The 20,154-nt window shown below is 36.2% G+C and overlaps 3 protein-coding genes across 4 annotated transcripts in view; 2 read left to right on the forward strand and 1 right to left on the reverse strand.

Annotated features, from left to right (window-relative positions):
* LOC136415670 (ankyrin-3-like) overlaps positions 1–8,386 on the reverse strand; it is a 30,587-nt gene extending 22,201 nt beyond the window's left edge. The window contains exons 1-4 of the mRNA XM_066400378.1: positions 8,180–8,386; positions 7,271–7,548; positions 6,023–6,188; positions 5,714–5,963 (exon numbers count right to left, since the gene is read on the reverse strand). Of these exons, the coding sequence (XP_066256475.1) occupies positions 5,714–5,963; positions 6,023–6,188; positions 7,271–7,508 (654 nt within the window). The 5' untranslated portion in view covers positions 7,509–7,548; positions 8,180–8,386. The remainder of the gene's footprint in view (positions 1–5,713; positions 5,964–6,022; positions 6,189–7,270; positions 7,549–8,179) is intronic.
* A 1,718-nt stretch (positions 8,387–10,104) lies between these two features.
* On the forward strand, positions 10,105–14,703 carry LOC136415686 (pre-mRNA-splicing factor CWC22 homolog). 2 transcript variants are annotated; one of them, XM_066400396.1, is made up of 4 exons: positions 10,105–10,246; positions 11,325–11,597; positions 13,498–13,668; positions 14,205–14,703. In XM_066400396.1, exons 2-4 carry the CDS (start codon positions 11,332–11,334, stop codon positions 14,362–14,364), a joined length of 597 nt encoding a protein of 198 aa, XP_066256493.1. In that variant the 5' UTR covers positions 10,105–10,246; positions 11,325–11,331; the 3' UTR covers positions 14,365–14,703. The 2 variants fall into 2 exon arrangements, with proteins under 2 accessions (XP_066256493.1, XP_066256494.1); XM_066400397.1 differs by having other exon boundaries at positions 10,186–10,265.
* A 172-nt stretch (positions 14,704–14,875) lies between these two features.
* Positions 14,876–20,150, forward strand: LOC136415672 (lysosomal alpha-mannosidase-like). The gene is made up of 15 exons (XM_066400380.1): positions 14,876–15,113; positions 15,180–15,282; positions 16,187–16,268; positions 16,320–16,505; positions 16,552–17,028; positions 17,082–17,316; positions 17,780–17,979; positions 18,033–18,220; positions 18,274–18,479; positions 18,533–18,864; positions 18,916–19,192; positions 19,253–19,382; positions 19,439–19,551; positions 19,597–19,746; positions 19,802–20,150. Exons 1-15 carry the CDS (start codon positions 14,991–14,993, stop codon positions 20,099–20,101), a joined length of 3,102 nt encoding a protein of 1,033 aa, XP_066256477.1. The 5' UTR covers positions 14,876–14,990; the 3' UTR covers positions 20,102–20,150.
* The last annotated feature ends 4 nt before the right edge of the window (positions 20,151–20,154 follow it).

The raw sequence follows: 20,154 nt of genomic DNA on the forward strand, positions 1-20,154 counted from the left end.
AAGCACTCAGAAAAATTTAAATATTTTCTGTGGCAACCCATTCCTTATCGCACTTATGCGTAAAGCACAGCTTGATGGTCCTATAATCCTGATGGGTTGTTCCAAAAAAACAATTCTGCTCCTCTGGATTGATCACCAAACAGTGCTAAATGTTTTCAAAAACATTTTGTATCTTGATACGATTAATTCTGGCATTTATACATAGCGAATATTTTTATTTACTTAAATTCCGGAATATTTAACATTCTCCAATCCAACATTCTCTAGATTGATGAATTGAGAATCAAAACTCGAATGAAATTCAGCATTCTTAAACGAAGAATTATGTTCCTGATTCAAATTTGTTAATTACCCGATCTATGACGTCAAAATGACGTGTATTTGTCTATATGATAGATATATAGATTGTTTTAGTAAGTCAGTTTGACGTCACTCTAGAAGAGAACATTTCATGCACTTCCCAAATTGATATAAGGTTCTCGAGTGAGCTAAAAATATTAAATTTTAAAATAAAGTTGTGTACTACTTTCAGATGGAGAAGTTTGTAGTTTAATTTCCTTCAAGCCAGTGTGGTATCAAATTTATAGTAATCCAACAGTTTAAGATTAAGCATAGTATATTCGAATTTTTAAAGATAGCCACACCACTGATTTTAGAACATTTTCAAAACCAAAATATGCCCATTAAGAGACGAAACATACAAATGTTCCAAATTATTTTTTGCAAAAATTAAGATATTCGACAAAGTGAATTCCAAAGCAATACAATAAAAAAATCTGCCTAATACACTTTCAAAATTATTATGATTCTTCTGAAATTGAGCTATACTACTGACTTATGAAGAGCCGCATTTTGCACCTTTGTTGAGGCAATATGAGCATTATACTTTAACTTAAATTGAATCACACCACTGACTTTATGAAGAATTTCAAAAACCTTTTTTTAAAGAAAACTGGTCCTATGCACCAATTCAATGTCAGAGAATATTTTGCTTCTATAAGAAATAAAGGTACGCTACTGACATTTTTTAATTTATTACTTTGTTAATTTTAACTATAAAATTAATTCATAGAATGCAGAAATTAAAACTGAAAAGTTGGGTAGATATCTACGTTTTTGAGAAATAATGATGCGTCATTGTACTTTAAAGCATTCTTAAAACTGAATCCTCAAGTGAGGGCGAAATTGAGAACCTTTGCCTCACAGACCATATCCGTATCTGAATCGAGAAAATATATATTTTTTTAATTTGTAGATATTTCAAAAATAGTTAGAGTACACACTAGTTGGAACTTTGTAAAGATAATCCGACGGAGTTTTCCTTTAAGGAATTTGCTAATGATGATACGGACAATTGATTTGTGTTTAAATGAATCGCTAAACTTTATATTTAATATTCAAAATTGACTGACACTGAAGATCAAAAATAGATTCTGGACATGAGCAGTCAATTTAAGCAAACCGGAGCAAACTTTGTGATACTAGAACTTGAAGTTTTCGCCATCGTATGATAACAACAATACATCAAATATTTTTACTCTTGCCCTCACATTTCGTATTCTCCTTTCCGCTCTTCAACCCCTGATTGTATAAGCAACAAAACTGCTCTCATACCACATACTTTATAACAATAGCAAGTAAGAAAGTATGAACATAAGGCACAAAGTCGAAGCGAAAAACCGGCGGATGAACATTTTCTCGATCAGTCGTGTGTAATAGTGCGTTTTACGCACCGGTCCGTTGCTCAACACAATTTTTTCTCTCAAAACCGACCGCGAAAGAGTAAAGCCGCGAAGCAAGCGAAGGAATACTGGCAAATTTCGATGAGTTTCGTATTTTTAGACGTGGTGCGTTTCGGATAAGCTATTTTAGTCCTGGCCTGGTGAAGTGGGAACCATTTGACATAATACTGTCCAGATACGAGCGCCATACCATTATTTTTGCTCTACTGAAGCTAATTAACCTAAAGTTGTACAAAGGTTAATTCGACGCTTTTTCTAATTTAGTTAAAATTGTACTATTGTCGGTTTGCATGATGGCCGACATTTCGCCTAATTAACCACACAATGTAGGCTATTGTGACGGTGACGTAATTCTTTTATAGGACGCAGGTTTCGGTAGACATACCACATAAAATTTCAAACTAAAACCGATTATTGGATCTTCTTCAGTTGACCCATTTAACACCCTCATCTGAGGGCAAGAAAGTAATCTGGAATTATATAAGCTGATCATTCTCAGAATCGTTTTCAGGAACTGAGGATGAGCTGAAAAAATATTTAAATTTCAGTGTTGCAGTATGCAGAGGTTTTGTATAGAAACTAGTTTGGAACTCAATTTTTGTCTCATTCTGTAGCAGATTCCAAATGTACCGGTAGGTGTGTATCTCGATCAGAACTTAACCGCATCTTTTCTGAGTATTTTTTTAATTCCTCTTGAATCCAAAAAAATGGCAGAAAGAAATCAAGAGAAATTAAAAGAATGAGAAAATAATTAAAAGATACTAATGAATAAATTATGAATCGAAATTGAAACAACTAGACATTAAAGTTAAAGGAAACATTCAAAAGATGAAATAAAAATGGGAAAAAGAGAATATGTAGAAAAAAATAAGATAGCGATAAAACATCTTACAAAACGCAAATTGATGTAAGTACATAAACTCGGAGAAAATCTGAGAAATAAACGGATAAAGCAGAAGTTGACAAAAAAAATTGAATTCGAGTAATGAGGAAACCAAGTAGTTAACAAAACTACAGAGAAAATGGACACGTAAAAAAAACTAAGGTAAAAAATGAAAATAGAGAAAAAACTTAAAATTCTAATTGTAGCACAAGGAGGAATTCATGCTTCTGAGTAAAAAAGTAATTGAGCTAACAACGTTTGGTTATGATGAAGAAATGCATCACTAGAAAAATAGGTAAATTGGTGAGTTATTAATGATTATTATTTCTTCAAGTCGTTGAAAGTGGATAAGTCCAAGCCGTGCTTTGGCAGGCGAAATTAGCATACTCTATTTCAAGCTTTAATTGTTTTCTAGAGCATAAATTTCCCCGGCAATAAGCTGACAGGCAATTTGATAAGGAATTTCTAAGGCACTAAAGTAGAGAGCTCCGTATGAGTCAATAGATTCTTTCGAGGTCGTTTCACTGTGGTGCCAAAGTGCCAACCACAACTCTGATGTGTATTATTTAGAAATCTATATCTGTGTATAAGCTCATAAATTCATGAGCAGTGTACATTAATTAATCAGAAATTAAATCTGAATTTGAAATAGTACCATCCAAAAATCCCGGCATTTAACTGAACAGCGATGAAAAGCTGCATTTTGCCAAACAATCACTGCAGTCAGACTGCAGGGATTTTGCAGGAAAAATATTAACAAAAACCGTTGAAAAAAAATTTCCTTCTAATCAACAGACGCTTTAAGAGTTAGTGTTTGTACATATAATTAGATATGCATGCTGCACAGCACGATCGCAACACAATGATCTCATTTTTATAACTGCTCTTATTTGTGCGGAAAGAATTCTTTTCCTGTGAAATCACAATAAATAAAGGGCTGAATTTAGATTAGAATTGATTTTTGATCCCTTACGCAACAACATCAACCTATAGACTTCAAACTGTCGTCTATTACCGCGAGCTATTGTAAGGTATGGCGCTATACATTAGGTATCGGTCAAGGCCGCAACTTTTGTTAAAGAGCCAAATAACACAACGTGTTTTTATTTTTACTGCTGATCGATGCTGCTGAGAAAGGGCCAAGCCAAAGACCACTCTTAGCATCGAGATGGAGTGAAGTTGTCAAGCGGTGTCGTCAGATGGCGTATACAGACAGCGCCACCTCTTGACGTTTCCTCTAAAAGGCATCTATTACTTTTTAACTTCTTTGGCCACATTATATTCAGATTTTCTATTCTGACTGAAATTTCTATATCAAAGCACCAAAATGGCAATTTCACGAAGCCGAAGCCCTCATCAAAAAGGGTTTACCTATACAACTCTGCTGGCGCCTAATTTCAACATTAAAAATAAACAAGGTCTATTGGCTGTTCTGGTAATATAAATAACAAAACCATTACATGCACGTCTAACATTCCGAATGTGTCAACAATAGAATAGAAAGTAATGAAAGGCTCGTCGGCGCGTTGTTCTATTTCCATCGAACCTCAAGGATCCAGACTTTGTTTATAACTTACGCACCGATGTCAGTTTTTTTTTCTATTTGTCCAGTAACATTAAAAGGGAAATATATTGCCATTCGCTAGCCAACTCTACATTTTTATCTACAATGATAATAGTTGAATATGAGTTAAACGAATTCTTGCGGTACAAGCACATCAAATTGCTTTATAGTCTGGAAACTTCTCCAGAGTAGTAAAAGGTAATTTATTTCATGAGTTTTGTGGGTTTAATGTATTTCTCCAGTCAGTGTGGAGCCGCCAATATCGATTGTGCAAATAATGCGGTTAACAGGGACATCTACAGAGAAATCGATCGTTCAGAATTCTGGATCACCCTAAAGGGCATTGAAATCCAGAGACGAAACATGCAACGCCCCCTGTGATCCGAAGACGAATACTTCAGATGTTAATTTATTATGAATTGACATATATTTCATTGTTAATCTGTCAAAATCATTAACTGCAAATGAAGTTTGAGATCGATCTATATAGCTGAACTTAAGGGGAAAATACATTTGAAAACTGTAGATTGCAATACTGTTTCTGCACCTGATGGTGAATGTAATTTATCTTGTGACTCATAAGATCATCAAAGCATCATTTCAGTATCTTAATGGTTCTTAACACGGTTTTATTACAATTTTTTATTGTTAAGTTCAACACATACGATTAAGCGTATTCCAGTGGCGGTACCACCCTTTTTACTCTTACTACTTGTATTCTGAGCTTGATACATACGATAAAAAAAAAACCCTCCCCCTCCCCCTCAATGCTGTTCACTGAAGTACTAACAGTGAAACAATTTATATAAATACTTGCGATTGCTAGTTCAGACATTAGTTGTACAAGTTTTTCTATTGGCGTGAGGGATAAGGTACCTTTCCTCACGCATATGCGTCCGAAAACCAAAACGACTTAATCATTATAATATTGAAAACATTAGTATACATTTTCAATAATAAAACATCAGTTTCGAAAGATATATGCAAAATAGAAACGATTTCTTCCAAGGCATACAACGACTCAAGAATTCTGCCTCAAAACCAAATAAACACGCTATAAAACAAGGGCGGAAGATGCCCTTAATTCCAAACATTATTAATTTTTGATCCACTGAGAGAGAAAAATCATCATAAATATGTTAGAAGGGCATAGACGTGCTATATCGAGGCATAGACGTGCTGCTTTTATAAATTAATCTGCACTTTGCTACTTATTTTTAAATATGTTTGTGCAAACACATCAAAGAGGTAATCAGTGAAAAAATTGGCAGAGGGAAATTAATAGACCAAGTACAAAAAGACACAACTACGCCAGTGACTCAGCTAATTCTTCAGGAGCCTACGTCTGGCTCCAGGATTCCGGGAATGGTGGAAACGAGACGCCGAGACAGCGGATAGTCGACCTTTTCCAGAGCTTTTCAAGGCGCCTGGATGTCTGGCGAACAATTTGCATCAGCTCATTGAAATTGCGCCGAAGCTTTTAAATTTCACATAATATTTTGTAAAATTTCTTATAGTACTTACTGTTTGATATTTATTCTCCACTGTATGGATCTGGTGTAAGTTAATAAATTGGGGAGGCACAGGCCTTTTCTCTTCCTTAGAGGGAGACTTTTCGAAAGGAGACCTGTCCTCCGGCACTGCTTTCCTAATAAAAACCTCCTCCTTCTCGATGTAACTCTCCATCTTCTCCCAGTGTCGTTCGATGTCGTGAAAGGCTTCTTTTTCGTGGTGTTCTTGGTCTGGATACTCTTCAGCATGACCGTGAAAATCCCTATTGGAAACAGAAACTAATAATTCCCAATAATGCGTCAAAGGGAATGTTTAATTTACCTATGGATCCCTTGGGAGTCAATGAAATGTAATTGGTATGTATGGGGAATTCCGTGCGAATCCAGGTATTGCCCGGAATCTCTCTTATGTTCCTGATCTGAATGCTCATCGCTGTGATGGTGGCTAGGGGTGGCAGGGAGAACCGGGTAGTGTTGAGGTGAGTGCCCTGAAATTGCAGGAAACAATTTCAAACAAAAATAGACTTTTAAGTGACTGGTAAAATTCCGATACATGTAAGTGCCCTTTCGCAACAAAACCCTCCATTATTGTCTTTTCTTTAAGACCTTCTGTTCCCAAATTACACAACGGCCTTAGCGAGAAAATCGATGCAAGATCTTAACGAAAACTTATTCCTTTATTGCTTACACAAAAGGCGGAACGCCCTTTAGAGCTTTTAAGCTGTCAATTTTCATTAAAACGGCTTTTTATTACACGAGGAAGTGCAATAATCAGTTTCATAATTAACACTAGCACTTTCTGCAGTGTTTATGCCCTAGAAGGGGCGTTTCCATTCTCTTTCATTTAAGATAGAGGAAAATGTAGCTTTTTTAAAAAAATAATACAAAGGAAAATCTTAAATCTGGTAATGCCGATAGGTGGCATTTGCCCTGATACCGATCGAAAAACAACTTAAGTCGCAAACTTCAAACTAAATTCAGTAACAGGCGAGGCTGCATGTAATCCTTAATGTTTAATCAAAGAAACAAAAGCAGGAACTGATGTTGCCAGCTTCAGCTCTTCTGCTCTTCTATTGTTGAACCATTTCGATAAAAAATTATGTGAGTAAAAACAAATTTTGTAACATCCAAAATATAATCTCAAATCGATTGAAATTTTCGAAGTTTGAAAAGATTTGGCACCTAAAATCACATGAACAAAAATAAATCTGGCATCGCTGATATGTGCCATAATCCCCCCGATGTGCCACCAAAGAAACAAAAGCGAAGAGTGATGTTGCTATAACTACTTCCCTCTCTGGGGTGTAACGAAATATACGGTATTTGTAATGCTTGAAAGGGAAGTCTGATAATGTTAATTGAATTCAAATCAAAATATGGCACCAATTACTACATGTCCAAACCTTTCATATGCAGCTAGAGCACCAAAAACGAAACGAAGATTCCTTAGAACAAATATTGAAGACTCAAATGCTTATTAAGGAGAAAAGAATAAGCTCTAAATCAGAACTCAATATCTTAAAAACTGCAAAGGAAAAAATGCTCAAAATTTGACCAAACGAAAACTTACCTATTTTAGGGAGATGTATCCACCCATGCTTGTCCTTTCCATGGTAGTGTTCTTTAGAACTTTGCTGATGATGTTCAACTTCTTTGTGATGCTTCTCATGTTTCTCGTGCTTATCATGTTTCTCGTGTTTCTCATGCTTCTCGTGTTTTTCCAGATGATGATGTGGATGCGGATGCGGGACGTGGTGATGTGAAGCCTCCACCAACGTGGGCTGGATATGGGTCACAAACTGGGCCATTGGAGGTTGTATAATCGATTAGTACCCTCACATGTTGCAGCTGAAACTTGTATTGAGGCACTAATAGGCACAATGGTGCGTGATGGCAGAGAGTAGTAAATTATCTAGTCATTAATATGGTGAGTTGTCGGTTATGAATGGGACGTGCGTGAACAGTGGAGGAATGATACATGAATTGAATAAAAAACTAGTTGTCTTCCTGATGTCTGTGTTTATTTTTGTTCGCAGGTTGGGAAGTGGGGCAAAGACCTAAACTAAAATAACAGTAAACTTGTAGGTGTATTTGTTTTCTGATTTGCACACTGTGTTTTGAATGAATCAGATATAGAATGTGGAATATTCATTATTTTTTTGAAAATCATTTTCTTAGCAAAATTACGCCCTGGTCAGAATCCGCAAACACGCCCTTTCTCACCATAACGTAAACGGCACGGCCCCTCAACAGTAATAATTCAAACCTGCCATGTCTGTATCCTATCAGTGGTAAAGTTGAAATTTGCATGTTTTCCAAAGCTACAAAAGCGAACAAAACCCTGCAGCTCTTTCTTCTCATAAATAAATTCCGTGACTGCAAACCTGTACCATCAAGAGCTTGCCCTGAAATCAGCTATTCCCCTGAATTTTGCTCAGCAAATACCATTTTCAACTCCAAAAAAAAAAAAAATGCGTACCTCGGGTCCTTTCGGCAAGTTGACATTCACAAGCAAACCGCCCTAACAACTAGAAACTAGCACCTTCACTACAACTAACGGAAATTTAGGAATCCATAGGATTCTTGAATCAGGGTCTCATAGAAATCCTTCAGGAAACCCTCTGGATCGCAGACTACCGGAATCGCTGTTCTCTCAGAGGCTGGTGACGGACAGAACACGAGAGATCCTCTGGATGGGTTTCCCGCCCTAAAATCTAGATAGGGCGAAAAAGTTTTAAAGGCTGGGGAAATTTATTTAGGCCTGCTGCGCATAACTAAATATAATGGCGAATTCATCCCTCTGTAAAAAAAAAACCCTGACCCCTTAATTGCGAGCAATCAATAACAAATAATTTTAAAATTTCATTAGATAGGTCGATACTAATTACCCCTGAACACTGAGGTACAATTCCTTCTCTGTAAAACATGTTTCTTGCCTGGAACTTTTCAGTCCTTTACCCAATCAATACCAGCTCCAGGAAGTGGTGAATTCGCAACTAACAATTCCAACAACCCCCGTATATGCCTGGAAGGGGTGAACGCCTGGATTCGGGCAAACTATATTCGATACGTTCATCTGTATTTTATAAAATGTTTTGGCGAATTTTGTTGTGAAAAACTTGTGGAAGAAACGTGGATATTGGAAAAGTCTCTAACGTATTTCGGGAAGTTGGCAGTTTAATTTATGAGGGTAGTTTTTGGGTTTAAAGTTTGTGTAGAAGTTGGCTGCCTAGGGTGGAGGGCATACAGGAAGGATGTAAGGAAGATCAAAATAAGGAAATCTGGAATAGTTAGTGGAAAATTTAAGTAAATTCTCTCAATAGCGGGAGGTTTTTTAATTTAATTCAAGTCGAAGACTAATACGAGTAATTGAACTTTATATCTGATGACAGCTCCTTGAATGGAAAATTTTCCTTAAAACTTCGATTTTACTTAAATCTTTTTGGTTGAGCAATACACAGTCGATTTAATATCCATTTTTGAGATACTGAAAGTGCCTTTAAATGAAGAGCCCTTAAGAGGGTCTTAACTTGACAAGAAAAGAATGTTAGTTCAGGTTAGTTCGGTTACCTAATTTTTCGGATTTTTCAAGTTTTGATATGTTGTTTCGTGATTCTAAAAGTGCATTTAAATGAAGGAACCTCGATTTATATTGCCAAAGTTTTCGGCCCTCAAACAAGGTAGATATCCCAGTTAGATATCTATTCAAAGTCAACACAGACAACGAAAATTAGCAGAATCAAATTTGGAATATTTATCACTTTATTAATTACTACAGAGCTGAAGCTCATAAACCAGAGTGCCGGATAAATTCATAAATGATGACTGGAATGAATTATGAGATATCAAATTATTTTTTCTCGTAAAACTAGCAAATCATACGTTGCGCAATATTTCAATGGAACACTCATAATAAATCAGACTGGAAAAGAAACTGAACAACGATTGAACAGAAAATCGATTTGAAAGATCTGCAAGAAGAAGGTTTGCTGATAATATCAGCTGAGTTTATCTTCTTTTTTTCTTTACCCCTGCTTCTGCAAAATTCTCCTTCGATACTGTCCTTTTCTTTTCGGTACGTTTCCATGAATTTGGGAACGTAGCAACATGGAAGCTTCAAAAATGATTGAAAAATTCGCCCTTAATGGCTGATAATTGCACGCCTAACTACCTTCTCAATATTTAATACTCCTCACAGCAAGTAAACAAAAAATATGTCGATTTAATATAAATCAATAAATAGCAGAACGAATTCTTTATTAGCAGTTTGCGGTAATATCGGACTAATAGTGTTCGTCATCTTATACAGAGTAACGTGTAGGTATTCTGCTTGACGTTTGTTCTAGCTTATCTTATCTTTATTCGTTCGTTATTCTCCCAAAACAAGTGGGATATATCGAAATTTTATTCAATCCTACAACTGTTTTATTTTTTGTGTTCCTGGCTGCACATTGTTCAACAGAACATACCTTCCATTCACGTGATTTCACACATTTTGGCGAATTGAAGACGACCGGCCGTGAGTGAAATGTAAAGTGACGGATTTGTAAGTGCAGAAATGTGCAGTAAGCTTGTATATATTTTGTTTTCTGGAATTGATATATTAATACACCAAGGTGTATAATTTTATCATCCAATACTCTGAATAATTATGAATCTCGTAGATTTAGAAAAATCACTCAATTTTCGTTTTCAGAGACATAAGTGTTTTCTTAAAACTCCATTATAAACGGTTATTCATAAAAAAAAACACTATGTCGTACTTTGTTTTTTCCAAAGGACCCCCCCCCTCCATTTCATTAAATTTTTTAATAATTTGGCTATAATATGTCCTATATCTATTTTAAACTGTCTGCTATATGCGTCTGTAATTTCAATGTCATTGTATGATTAAAAATTGAGATTTTGGAAATAATCATACATTGTGCTTTCTATAGATTCTTATGTGGAATCTATGGAATCGAATTCACAGAAACGATATAATTTGCAGCCACTCTAAAGATATGACTGTAAACGTGTACATTTTTTCAATTCAATTAATTTAATTAATTATCATATGAACTCAAATTTAAGTACACTTTTATTGTTTAGTTTCAGCTTCTTCACGAATCAAACATACATACTCTCAGTTCTTAGAATTTCTGAATTTTTTTCTAAATCTTGTCCGACCTTTTCGTTAAGGCACCCCGTCTACGTTTCACAGTTGCTTGCCGAGTTTTCCTTCTAAAAACCTGGAAAAAAAACAAAAATTCTCACAACTTAGCAGATATTCAAGCTCTTCGATGCGAATCCAAAACATCTAGAGAGAGATTCTTGAAATCAAGAAGATCTCTGCCTTTTTGCACTAAATTGTTCCAGGTAGTGCCTGAAGAAGAAAAAAAAATCTCAAGGTGCAGAAAAATTGTTTTTGTCGTTTCACTTATTTTCCGAAGAAAGTCTCTAGGTAGAAACTCTCAGACATTAGACATCTCTCTTATTCGTAGCAGCAGCGCTTTCTTGAATATTTTATATGTATACAAATTACTACTGTTGCATAGAATTTAAATAGATACTCCATATGAACTAAAATTACATTTTTTCCATTGATTCACATCAACCTTTTAATGGTTTTTATCTCGTTTCAGGTCGAACATGTCACCACCAAACAATGAAGTCGCAAATTCTTCCTCGAACAGCAAGCGAAAGTCGAACACTTCCCTCTCTGAGAAGGATATTCCTTTGGACCCCCTTCCATCTGTTTCAAAGAGAAATACGATAACAGAAAGCAGTGTGACTAAGGCGCGCAAAAAGGGTAAACTTCCCCTCGCACCCACCATTCCTGAAGATGACACGGCTGTGCAAAAGACTGAGAAAACTATAGCTTTTAGTGTGAAAAATGAGACTAAAAAACTTAACAGGTAAGAAGCTGTTTGAATGAAAATCATTTGTTTGGGGGAGAGGGATACTGATTTTAACCAAGGATCCACAAATAATAATCCCAAAGGGACTATGTACTAATCACAATAACACAGACGTATCGTTAAACGAATTTAATATTAAACGGTTAAGCTTAAGTTTCCACTATTTATTACGGGTACTACAAAGGAATCGGTGTGGTATTATATACAGTATGTCCACAGATAGAGGGCCCAAGAGGACAAATGGACAAAAAGTCATTCTTGATAAAAGTCTCCGCTTCTTGAAAAAATTCAATTAATGAAAATAATTTTGAACTTTTTTATACAAGGTGCCTAAAAGCTACGAACACATGAAATACTATCAAGAGTAAATTACCTTTATTTCTCATTTTGAAACAAAATGGCAAATAAAAAACTAATTTCAAATCCTATCTAAAGTTTACATACAAAATTTTAACTGAGTATTCCAAGTTTTATTTTTCTTTTAAAATTCAAACAATTTCTAATTTTACCTTTTTCACCTCATTTCACGTATTCACAACAAGCATGACAACAAATGTCACAATATTAAATTTGAGAAATACGTCGAATACGGGGGAGGTGTGTTTGAATAAACAATATCAACTAACTTTTATTTTGAATTATTTATAAACTATTTTGGAATAGTGGAATTTTGTATGTAAATTTTGGATAGGATTTAAAATCTGTTTCTTATTTACCATTTTGCTCTAAAATGAGAAATAAAGCTAGTTTACTCTTGATACTATTGCATGTTTTCGTAGTTTTTGGGCACCCTGTATAAAAAAATTCAAAGTTATCTTCGTAAATCGTATTTTTTCGAAAAGCAGAGACTGATTAAGAATGACTTTGTGTCGAAAAACGACATTTTTGTCCATTTGTCCTCTTGGGCCCTTTATCTGTGGACATACTGTATATAAACTTTTAGACCAAAAATTTTTTTCCAAATTACTTATAGTTTTATTCGAATTTGATGACTATCATTTAGACAGTTTAAGAACAATTTTTAAAATTAAATGTTCTTCCCGTAATTGCTACATTTGCCTTTAAATATCCAATGATTCTTTTTTAGAAGTTTCAGTGTTAATTTTTTGGCCATATCTAAAGGCAATACCGCCCTTATGGGGGGAGCGAAGGTGTGCGACAGTCCAAAGCGGTGGACTCCCCTGATCAGCAGTTTTCCTTAGGGATAGGGGGGTGGTGTTTAAAAATTTCTGTCAGGGCACCAGACTTGTTAAGGCCAGCCCTGTCTGAAGGCAACCCTTAATTAAAAAAAAAAACCTTTTAAAAGGTCAGTTGCAAAACTTGACCCAAATTGAATTAAGCATGATTTTCACATAAAGAGCAAACCTCATAAAATATTCATTGTTAATTTTCTGGGTAAAACTTGAGACTATCTTTAAAAGTTTAAATGGTAAAGTTCCTAACTTGATGAATAAAACAGCGAAAATGAGGACGTTCGCAATTATAAGCTAAAAGCCCTAGAGAAGGCTCATTTCGTTTAGCTGTAAACGACTCTAAATCTGTTTTTTTGTCAGTAAAGCTTGAAGAATTCAATTAATTAATCTATAAAAAAAGAATATTCTAAACTGTAAGTTTGACCAAAAATTAATTAACAGCGGAAAGATATGCATTGAGAATTCTTATGGATCAGTTCTACAAAATTGGAAAAAGCAAATTCAAATTAAAAAATGAATCTATGCTCTTTCGGACCATGGCAAATCAGAATCAGTATGATATATCAGAAACATGTCTACCTTGCTCTGAAAATAGCAAATTAAAGCTGAGCAACAAAATAAAGCAGAACCAATTGAAAATATGTTTGAATTTAATTCAACTGAGTTTAAATAAAAATGATTGAACTCCTTGTTTTCTTTTTTAGGAAATCTTCAGATGCTTCTAGAATAAGCACAACTAGCAGTAGCAGTAAAAGTAAGTTATCCCGTACTTACGACAATAAAGCCTTTGAAGGGAACCTCAAAAGAAGTGGGTCGACAACAAATAGTGTAACGACAACTTCACGACCTCCTAGTCTTCAAAGTAGTAATTTGGAGTAAGTTTTTTTGCTCAAAACCAACCCCAAATAGTAATGTACAATGCGATGAATGCCAAAATACCAATTTACTCATTGATTTCAAAACAGCGTGCAAAAAGTGTATTTTGCGCACACCAATATAATTGGGTTAAATAGTGTAGGCGCATTACATAGGGCAGGGGGTAGGTTACATAATCTGTGGCAACCGGAATTTTTTTGACAAATTTTCTATGAATTGTACCAAACTGGATGAAGTTTGACCCAAAAAAAAAGTTACCTTCAATTCCTAAAAACATAATAATTTATCCCAGCTAAAATATTTTCAGACTTCCTACGTGATTTCAGCGCTATCAATATTGAATATTACATTAAATGAATGTTATCAGTACTACTTTTCTGAATATTTTATCATTATTGAATCATAGTTGATTACTAAATCGAAGCGCCATCGAACTTAGTCATTACTTTCAGATTTTGTAGTCAATTCGGAGAAATGCCATTTTCTCGTTTGCTCGATAAACCATAACAAGAATTAGTTTTCTTTCTGTTTCCAGGATTTACCATGAACAGTACTGCTGCTTCGCCAAAAGGACGAAATGCGAACGGTCGCTCTTAATCGCAGTCACTGTACTAGCAATCATAATTGTGGCGCTGGTGGTTGTTATTATAGTGTTGGCCAAAAATAATAAACTTGATAATTTAATTAATTTTTAATCCCACTGGCCTTAACTGTTGCCAAAAGCACTACTGTCAGTATTTCATCCAGAACGGGAAACATCTATTCCCACGATCTTTTCAGATTTAGTCAGCGTCAATGAGAATTCCCTTGTTTTCTGCAAATCTAATATACTTCTATACCTACCAAAAATAGTTAAATCAGCATATGATTATTCACGTATCATTATCATAATTACTCCTACGGGTACCTCGGTAATAATGGCTGTGTACTGTGTACATAAACAATTCTAATAACTTTAGTTTTTGTGTATCTATTTCTACTTTTAATGTAAGTATTTATTTTATACAATCATTGAATATAACATGTGATTCGATTCATAATCTCTCGTTTTATTGGAGCCAAGAAAATCCATTATCGCCTGTGGCAACAGCGTCACACACTCTTAACTGAAGAGTTCTCATAGTGATAACAATCTGTCTAATGTAAACAATGTCAAAGGTCACAAGATAACTAAGTATAATGACCACAGAAGTACTACTAAGTGCAGTTTATTTCCATCCTTCCCACCAGAAGCACGTAGTGTTAATCAGTCCTCTGGTCATTGTTTATTCATTATTGTGGAGCTTATATAGTGCAATCGGTTAAGTGAATCGTAGTGAAAATGAACGTTCTGTGGGCTTCCATTCTCACACTTAGTTTGGTGGTGATAACGAGTCAAGTTGATTTCCCTTTCTTAGAAACCACCACTGAAACTCCACCTTCAAATACCACCTGCGGTTACGAGGTACTACCTCAGTACTTAAATTTTAAATTTAATTTCTAATTTCGTATTGAAAAACTTTTGTTTTAGTCCTGCCACCCCCTCAAAGAAGGGTTCATAAATATTCACATTGTGCCCCATACTCACGATGATGTCGGATGGTTGAAGACGGTCGACCAGTACTACTATGGAAGTAAGTTTTTACCGATTTACGGGAGCGCAGGGGGTTGTAATTGTGTATGATTTATCAAGTACCTGTGTGGAACATTAAATGAGGGCACAAGTCTTTCGATTTGCACTTGGTGATTTATGGTGAATTAAGAATAATTGATAAGTTCTAAGTAATTATTTCGCTCGGATGAATAGGCCTTGAAGTGTTTTAATTCGATTTTAAATAAGGATTTTCGTAAGATAGATTGCTAGGATTACCGAATTTTGCGGACTGATAAAAGTCGAGAAGTTGATGAGTGCTTTGATTTAAAATTGAATGTTTAAAACTAGTTTTTATAGCTGAATTCACAATCTTTGTACCAATTTCTTTATCACACATCGCCTTTAAGTAGGTGTTTACCTATCATAAAATTTACAACAGGTTTTCTCAGGTCAATTTCGGTCAATTCCTCCTTTCCAATGAATCAGAAAATTTACAGGGAATCAAATATCCTGAAAAATGTATACTGATCCCGTGCCTCCCTCAAAATCATCAGGAAATTTGTCCAAGTTCCTTGACCCTTTTCCTTTCATGATTTTCCCCCAAAGTTTTCCAAGGAAATTGCAATTTTCTTGTCATTTTTAGGAGCTCTTTTCAAAAAAGCATCTATAAAGCAAGTTCTAGCAAAGAAAATGTCTTGAAGATCCAGTACCTTAATTTCTTAAAATACGCTCTCTTCTCAAATTTCTCATTATTCCCTTCATTCTCTAAAAGTGCCCAATAGTCAAGATTCCTAAGTTTTCAGTTATGCGAATTCTAAATTCGTGTGAGACGTATTTGAAATTGATTTTCATTTTTAGATCTTCAGCATGACCAAATTACGAAAATATAGATGTTTTCTTTGCAATTTTAAAAAGAGTTGAAAAATATGTTCCATTTCTTTCAGGTAACACTTCAATCCAAAACGCTGGCGTCCAGTATATTTTGGACACGGTAGTGGACTCACTCCTAAAGGATTCTAACAGAAGGTAACCCATTTACTAAACACGTATCTTTAATGACATTTCTCTCAATTACAGGTTCATATACGTGGAAACTGCCTTCTTCTGGAAATGGTGGATGCAACAACACGACATCGTCAAAGCCAGAGTGCGCAGATTCGTCCGAAGTGGCCAGCTCGAGTTCATTAGTGGTGGATGGTGCATGAACGATGAGGCAACCACTCATTATCAATCAATTATCGACCAAATGACTTGGGGATTACGGTAGGAAGATAGCCACGAAAGACCGATTTTCCATGATCAAATTTAGGAAACTAAATGATACTTTTGGAGAATGCGGTCGTCCGAAGATCGGGTGGCAAATCGACCCTTTCGGACACAGCAAAGAGATGGCCAATATCTTCGCCCAGTTGGGCTTTGATGCCGTTTTGTTAGGGAGGGTAGACTACCAGGAAAAGCAAGTGAGGTGGCAATCGCGCACCCCGGAAATGGTTTGGAGATCAAGTTCCAGCTTGGGAGAATCCAGTGACATTTTCACTGGGATATTATACAACACATATGGGCCTCCTCCAGGTTTCTGCTTCGACCTTTTGTGCACTGACGAGCCCTTCATTGATGACAAAAAAAGTTTTGAGTACAACGTTGACAGGAAGGTGGATGATTTCATCAAATATTTAGATAATGCTACTCAAGTTTATGTCACTGATAATATTCTCATTACCATGGGGGAGGACTTCCACTACCAAGACGCTGAAGTCTGGTTCAAAAACTTGGACAAATTGATTTAGTAAGTGGGTATTACTGCGACTGCTGCAGGTCTGGAAAATTTTGGTTTTTCAGCTATGTGAACCAACGCCAAGAAAATGGTTCCAAGTACAACTTAGTATACTCCACGCCCTCATGCTATGTCAAAGCGGTCCATGATGAAGCAGAAGCCAAAAACAAGAACGAATGGCCATTAAAACAGGACGATTTCTTCCCTTATGCTTCAGATCCTCATGCGTTTTGGACCGGATATTTCACCTCCAGGCCTACTGTTAAACGCTATGAGAGAGTTGGCAATAATTTCCTCCAGGTCTGAATACTGAATTGCAGTTCTCCACAAATGAAACGGAAACCAATTCAAAAACTACTGATTTAACTTCTGTTCGTACAGAAATTCTTCGCCAAATATCAAAAAAGCATTCATCATTTGATGATACTCTCCGTATCCAGTAAACCGTTAGTTTACGGTCATTTTGGGAAATCTTTGTTTGCCACTTTTGCCCATTTTTCCAAATTTAGAAAATTGAATTTTGAAAAAATAGCGATATGTAAATTTTAAAAATTCAAAGTATATGTCGCAAGGAAGCTGAGCACTACCATCCATGAATAAAAAATTCTGCTCCATCACAATCCTTAGGAAGCATCGAAGTCCAATTAGCGAGTCACGAGATATTTGATTTTAAATTTGATCTGAAATATCACAGTTTCAATTATGGAGTACCCTATAGATTCCTTGAGATTTAGGCCAAAGGTACTATTATGGATATTTATAGGTCTGCAAGCAGTTATACGCATTAGCAGACCTTGGCCCTGAAGATCGTGCAGACTTAAACGTCCTCAGAGAGGCCATGGGAGTGATGCAGCACCATGACGCCATTACTGGTACTGAGAAGCAGCACGTCGCTGACGATTATGAGAAGCACTTAGAACTGGGTTTCCAGGAGTGTGAGTTGGTTACTACTGCTGCCATTAAGTAAGCAAAATTTATTTAAATCGGTCATTTTTTAATAATCAGTAACATTGCAGCAAACTTTTAAACCAGACCCTAATAACTCTGAACACGTGCCACCTATTGAACATCAGTGAATGCTCAGAAACAGAGACCAAAGACAAAGAGTTTATTGTTACAATCTACAATCCTTTGAGCAGGAAGGTGGATAAGGTGGTGAGGTTACCAGTGCTGGGGTCTGCCTACTCTGTCAGTGATTCCGCAGGTAGATTCTAAGCTCACTCTTTCACTTGCCAGATAAAAATCTATGGTTTCCAGGTGGCAACCTAACAACCCAAATCTTGCCCATACCGGACTTCGTTCAGAATATTCCTGGAAGAACTAGCAAAGCCCAGAGAGAGCTTATATTCATCGCCAATGATCTGCCTCCATTAGGCTGGAAATCTTATCTTGTCTCTGAGATCTCTGATGACCAACTTAGCCATATACCGGTTTCCGAAGACATCCACACTAACAGCGTCAAAGTACGATTTAAATGCTTTCATAAATCTTCAATTCTCATCGCAAATGTTACTAGGACACAGCGTTTCTAATAGATCCAGACACGGGGCTTCTAAACAAAATTGTTATAAACAATTTCGAGGTGCCCGTAAGCCAGAACTTCTACTACTACAAAGGATTTGTAGGAGATAACCGCGAGTTCAAGAACAGATCTTCCGGAGCTTATATCTTCAGGCCTGATGGAGCTTTAATCAAAGTAGCCGAGAAGATCAATTACACAATCTATAGAGGAGATATTGTGGCTGAAGTCCATCAAATCTTCAACGAATACATCAGTCAAATCATCAGAGTCAACGCCATTGATAATTACGTGGAGTTTGACTGGGTGGTTGGACCCATCCCTCGCGAGTAAGAAATTTCACTCCTTTATCAACAAACTTATTTAATTTATTTGCATAGTGGTACATCCGGCATTGAAGTTGTGACAAAGTACACCAGTGACTTGAAGAGCGATTCGACCTTCTACACAGACTCCAATGGGAAAGAATTGCTGAAGAGGGTTAGAGACTTTAGACCTACTTGGAAACTTAACTTATCTGAGCCTGTTACTGGAAATTACTATCCAGTTACATCGCAAATTTCCATTAGAGATGAGACTGCGGATGTGGACTTAGCTGTATTAGTGGACAGAGCTCAAGGAGGGTCTAGTTTAAATGATGGAGAAATCGAACTTATGGTGAATTTAATGGATACATAGATCGTTACTCCAAAGTGCCTTAAATGTACTTTCCTTTAGGTCCACCGCTTGTGTCTTCACGATGATGCCTTTGGAGTAGGAGAAGCTTTAAATGAAACAGCCTTTGGTAAGGGGTTAGTGGCTAGAGGTTCGCACTACGTCACTATTGGAGCCAGAAACTCCAAGAATGGCAAGTTTAAAACCACCGGGCCTAGACAGTGACTTAACGAAAATTTCTGGATTTAGACCAGTCAATTGCAGCAATTACTAAGGACGTGGCACAAAGGAGACTTTTGGATACATGGACGTTCATCACCCCCAAACCCAATAAAGATGACCAGATCAACTATGATTTGGAGGTATGTGGATGCATTGGTAGAACCCGAGCTAAATGTTTGGTTTAGTTTTCCGGTCTAAGGGAATCTTTACCGGAAAACGTGCAAATCTTAACTCTAGAACCCTGGATAGGATTCAGTTTCCTGTTGAGGATTGAGCACATTTTTGAGAAGGATGAAGATGAGGTGCTCTCACTGCCCGCTCAAGTTAATCTATCTGTAAGTTCTATACATTTTAAAAACCAAATAAATAACTTCATGTACTTTATTTCAGACGATATTTAACCCCTTCGAGATAGTATCAGCCAAAGAAACCACCCTAGGAGGTAACCAATGGTTAGAAGATAACAATAGATTGCACTTTGGGACCAATGGGTCTTTAGAGGATGCTTTTTACCAAGATTTTGAAGTGGAGACGATTAAAGACACTACGGTGTCCAAAATGTGGATGGAGCAAAACCTTTACAAGAACAGAGTTGAGCGATACACGGTGATCAGTGCTGAAGAAAAGGGATTGCAGATAACATTGAATCCTGGGCAAATTAGGACGTTTATTGTAGAGATTACGAAATGATTGTGTTAATTTTCCTGTGTACCTAATACATAATAAAAGACTATTTGTGATTT

This window comes from Euwallacea similis, chromosome 20 (genome assembly GCF_039881205.1).
Source record: "Euwallacea similis isolate ESF13 chromosome 20, ESF131.1, whole genome shotgun sequence".
In the NCBI taxonomy this organism is placed as follows: Eukaryota; Metazoa; Arthropoda; class Insecta; order Coleoptera; family Curculionidae; genus Euwallacea; species Euwallacea similis.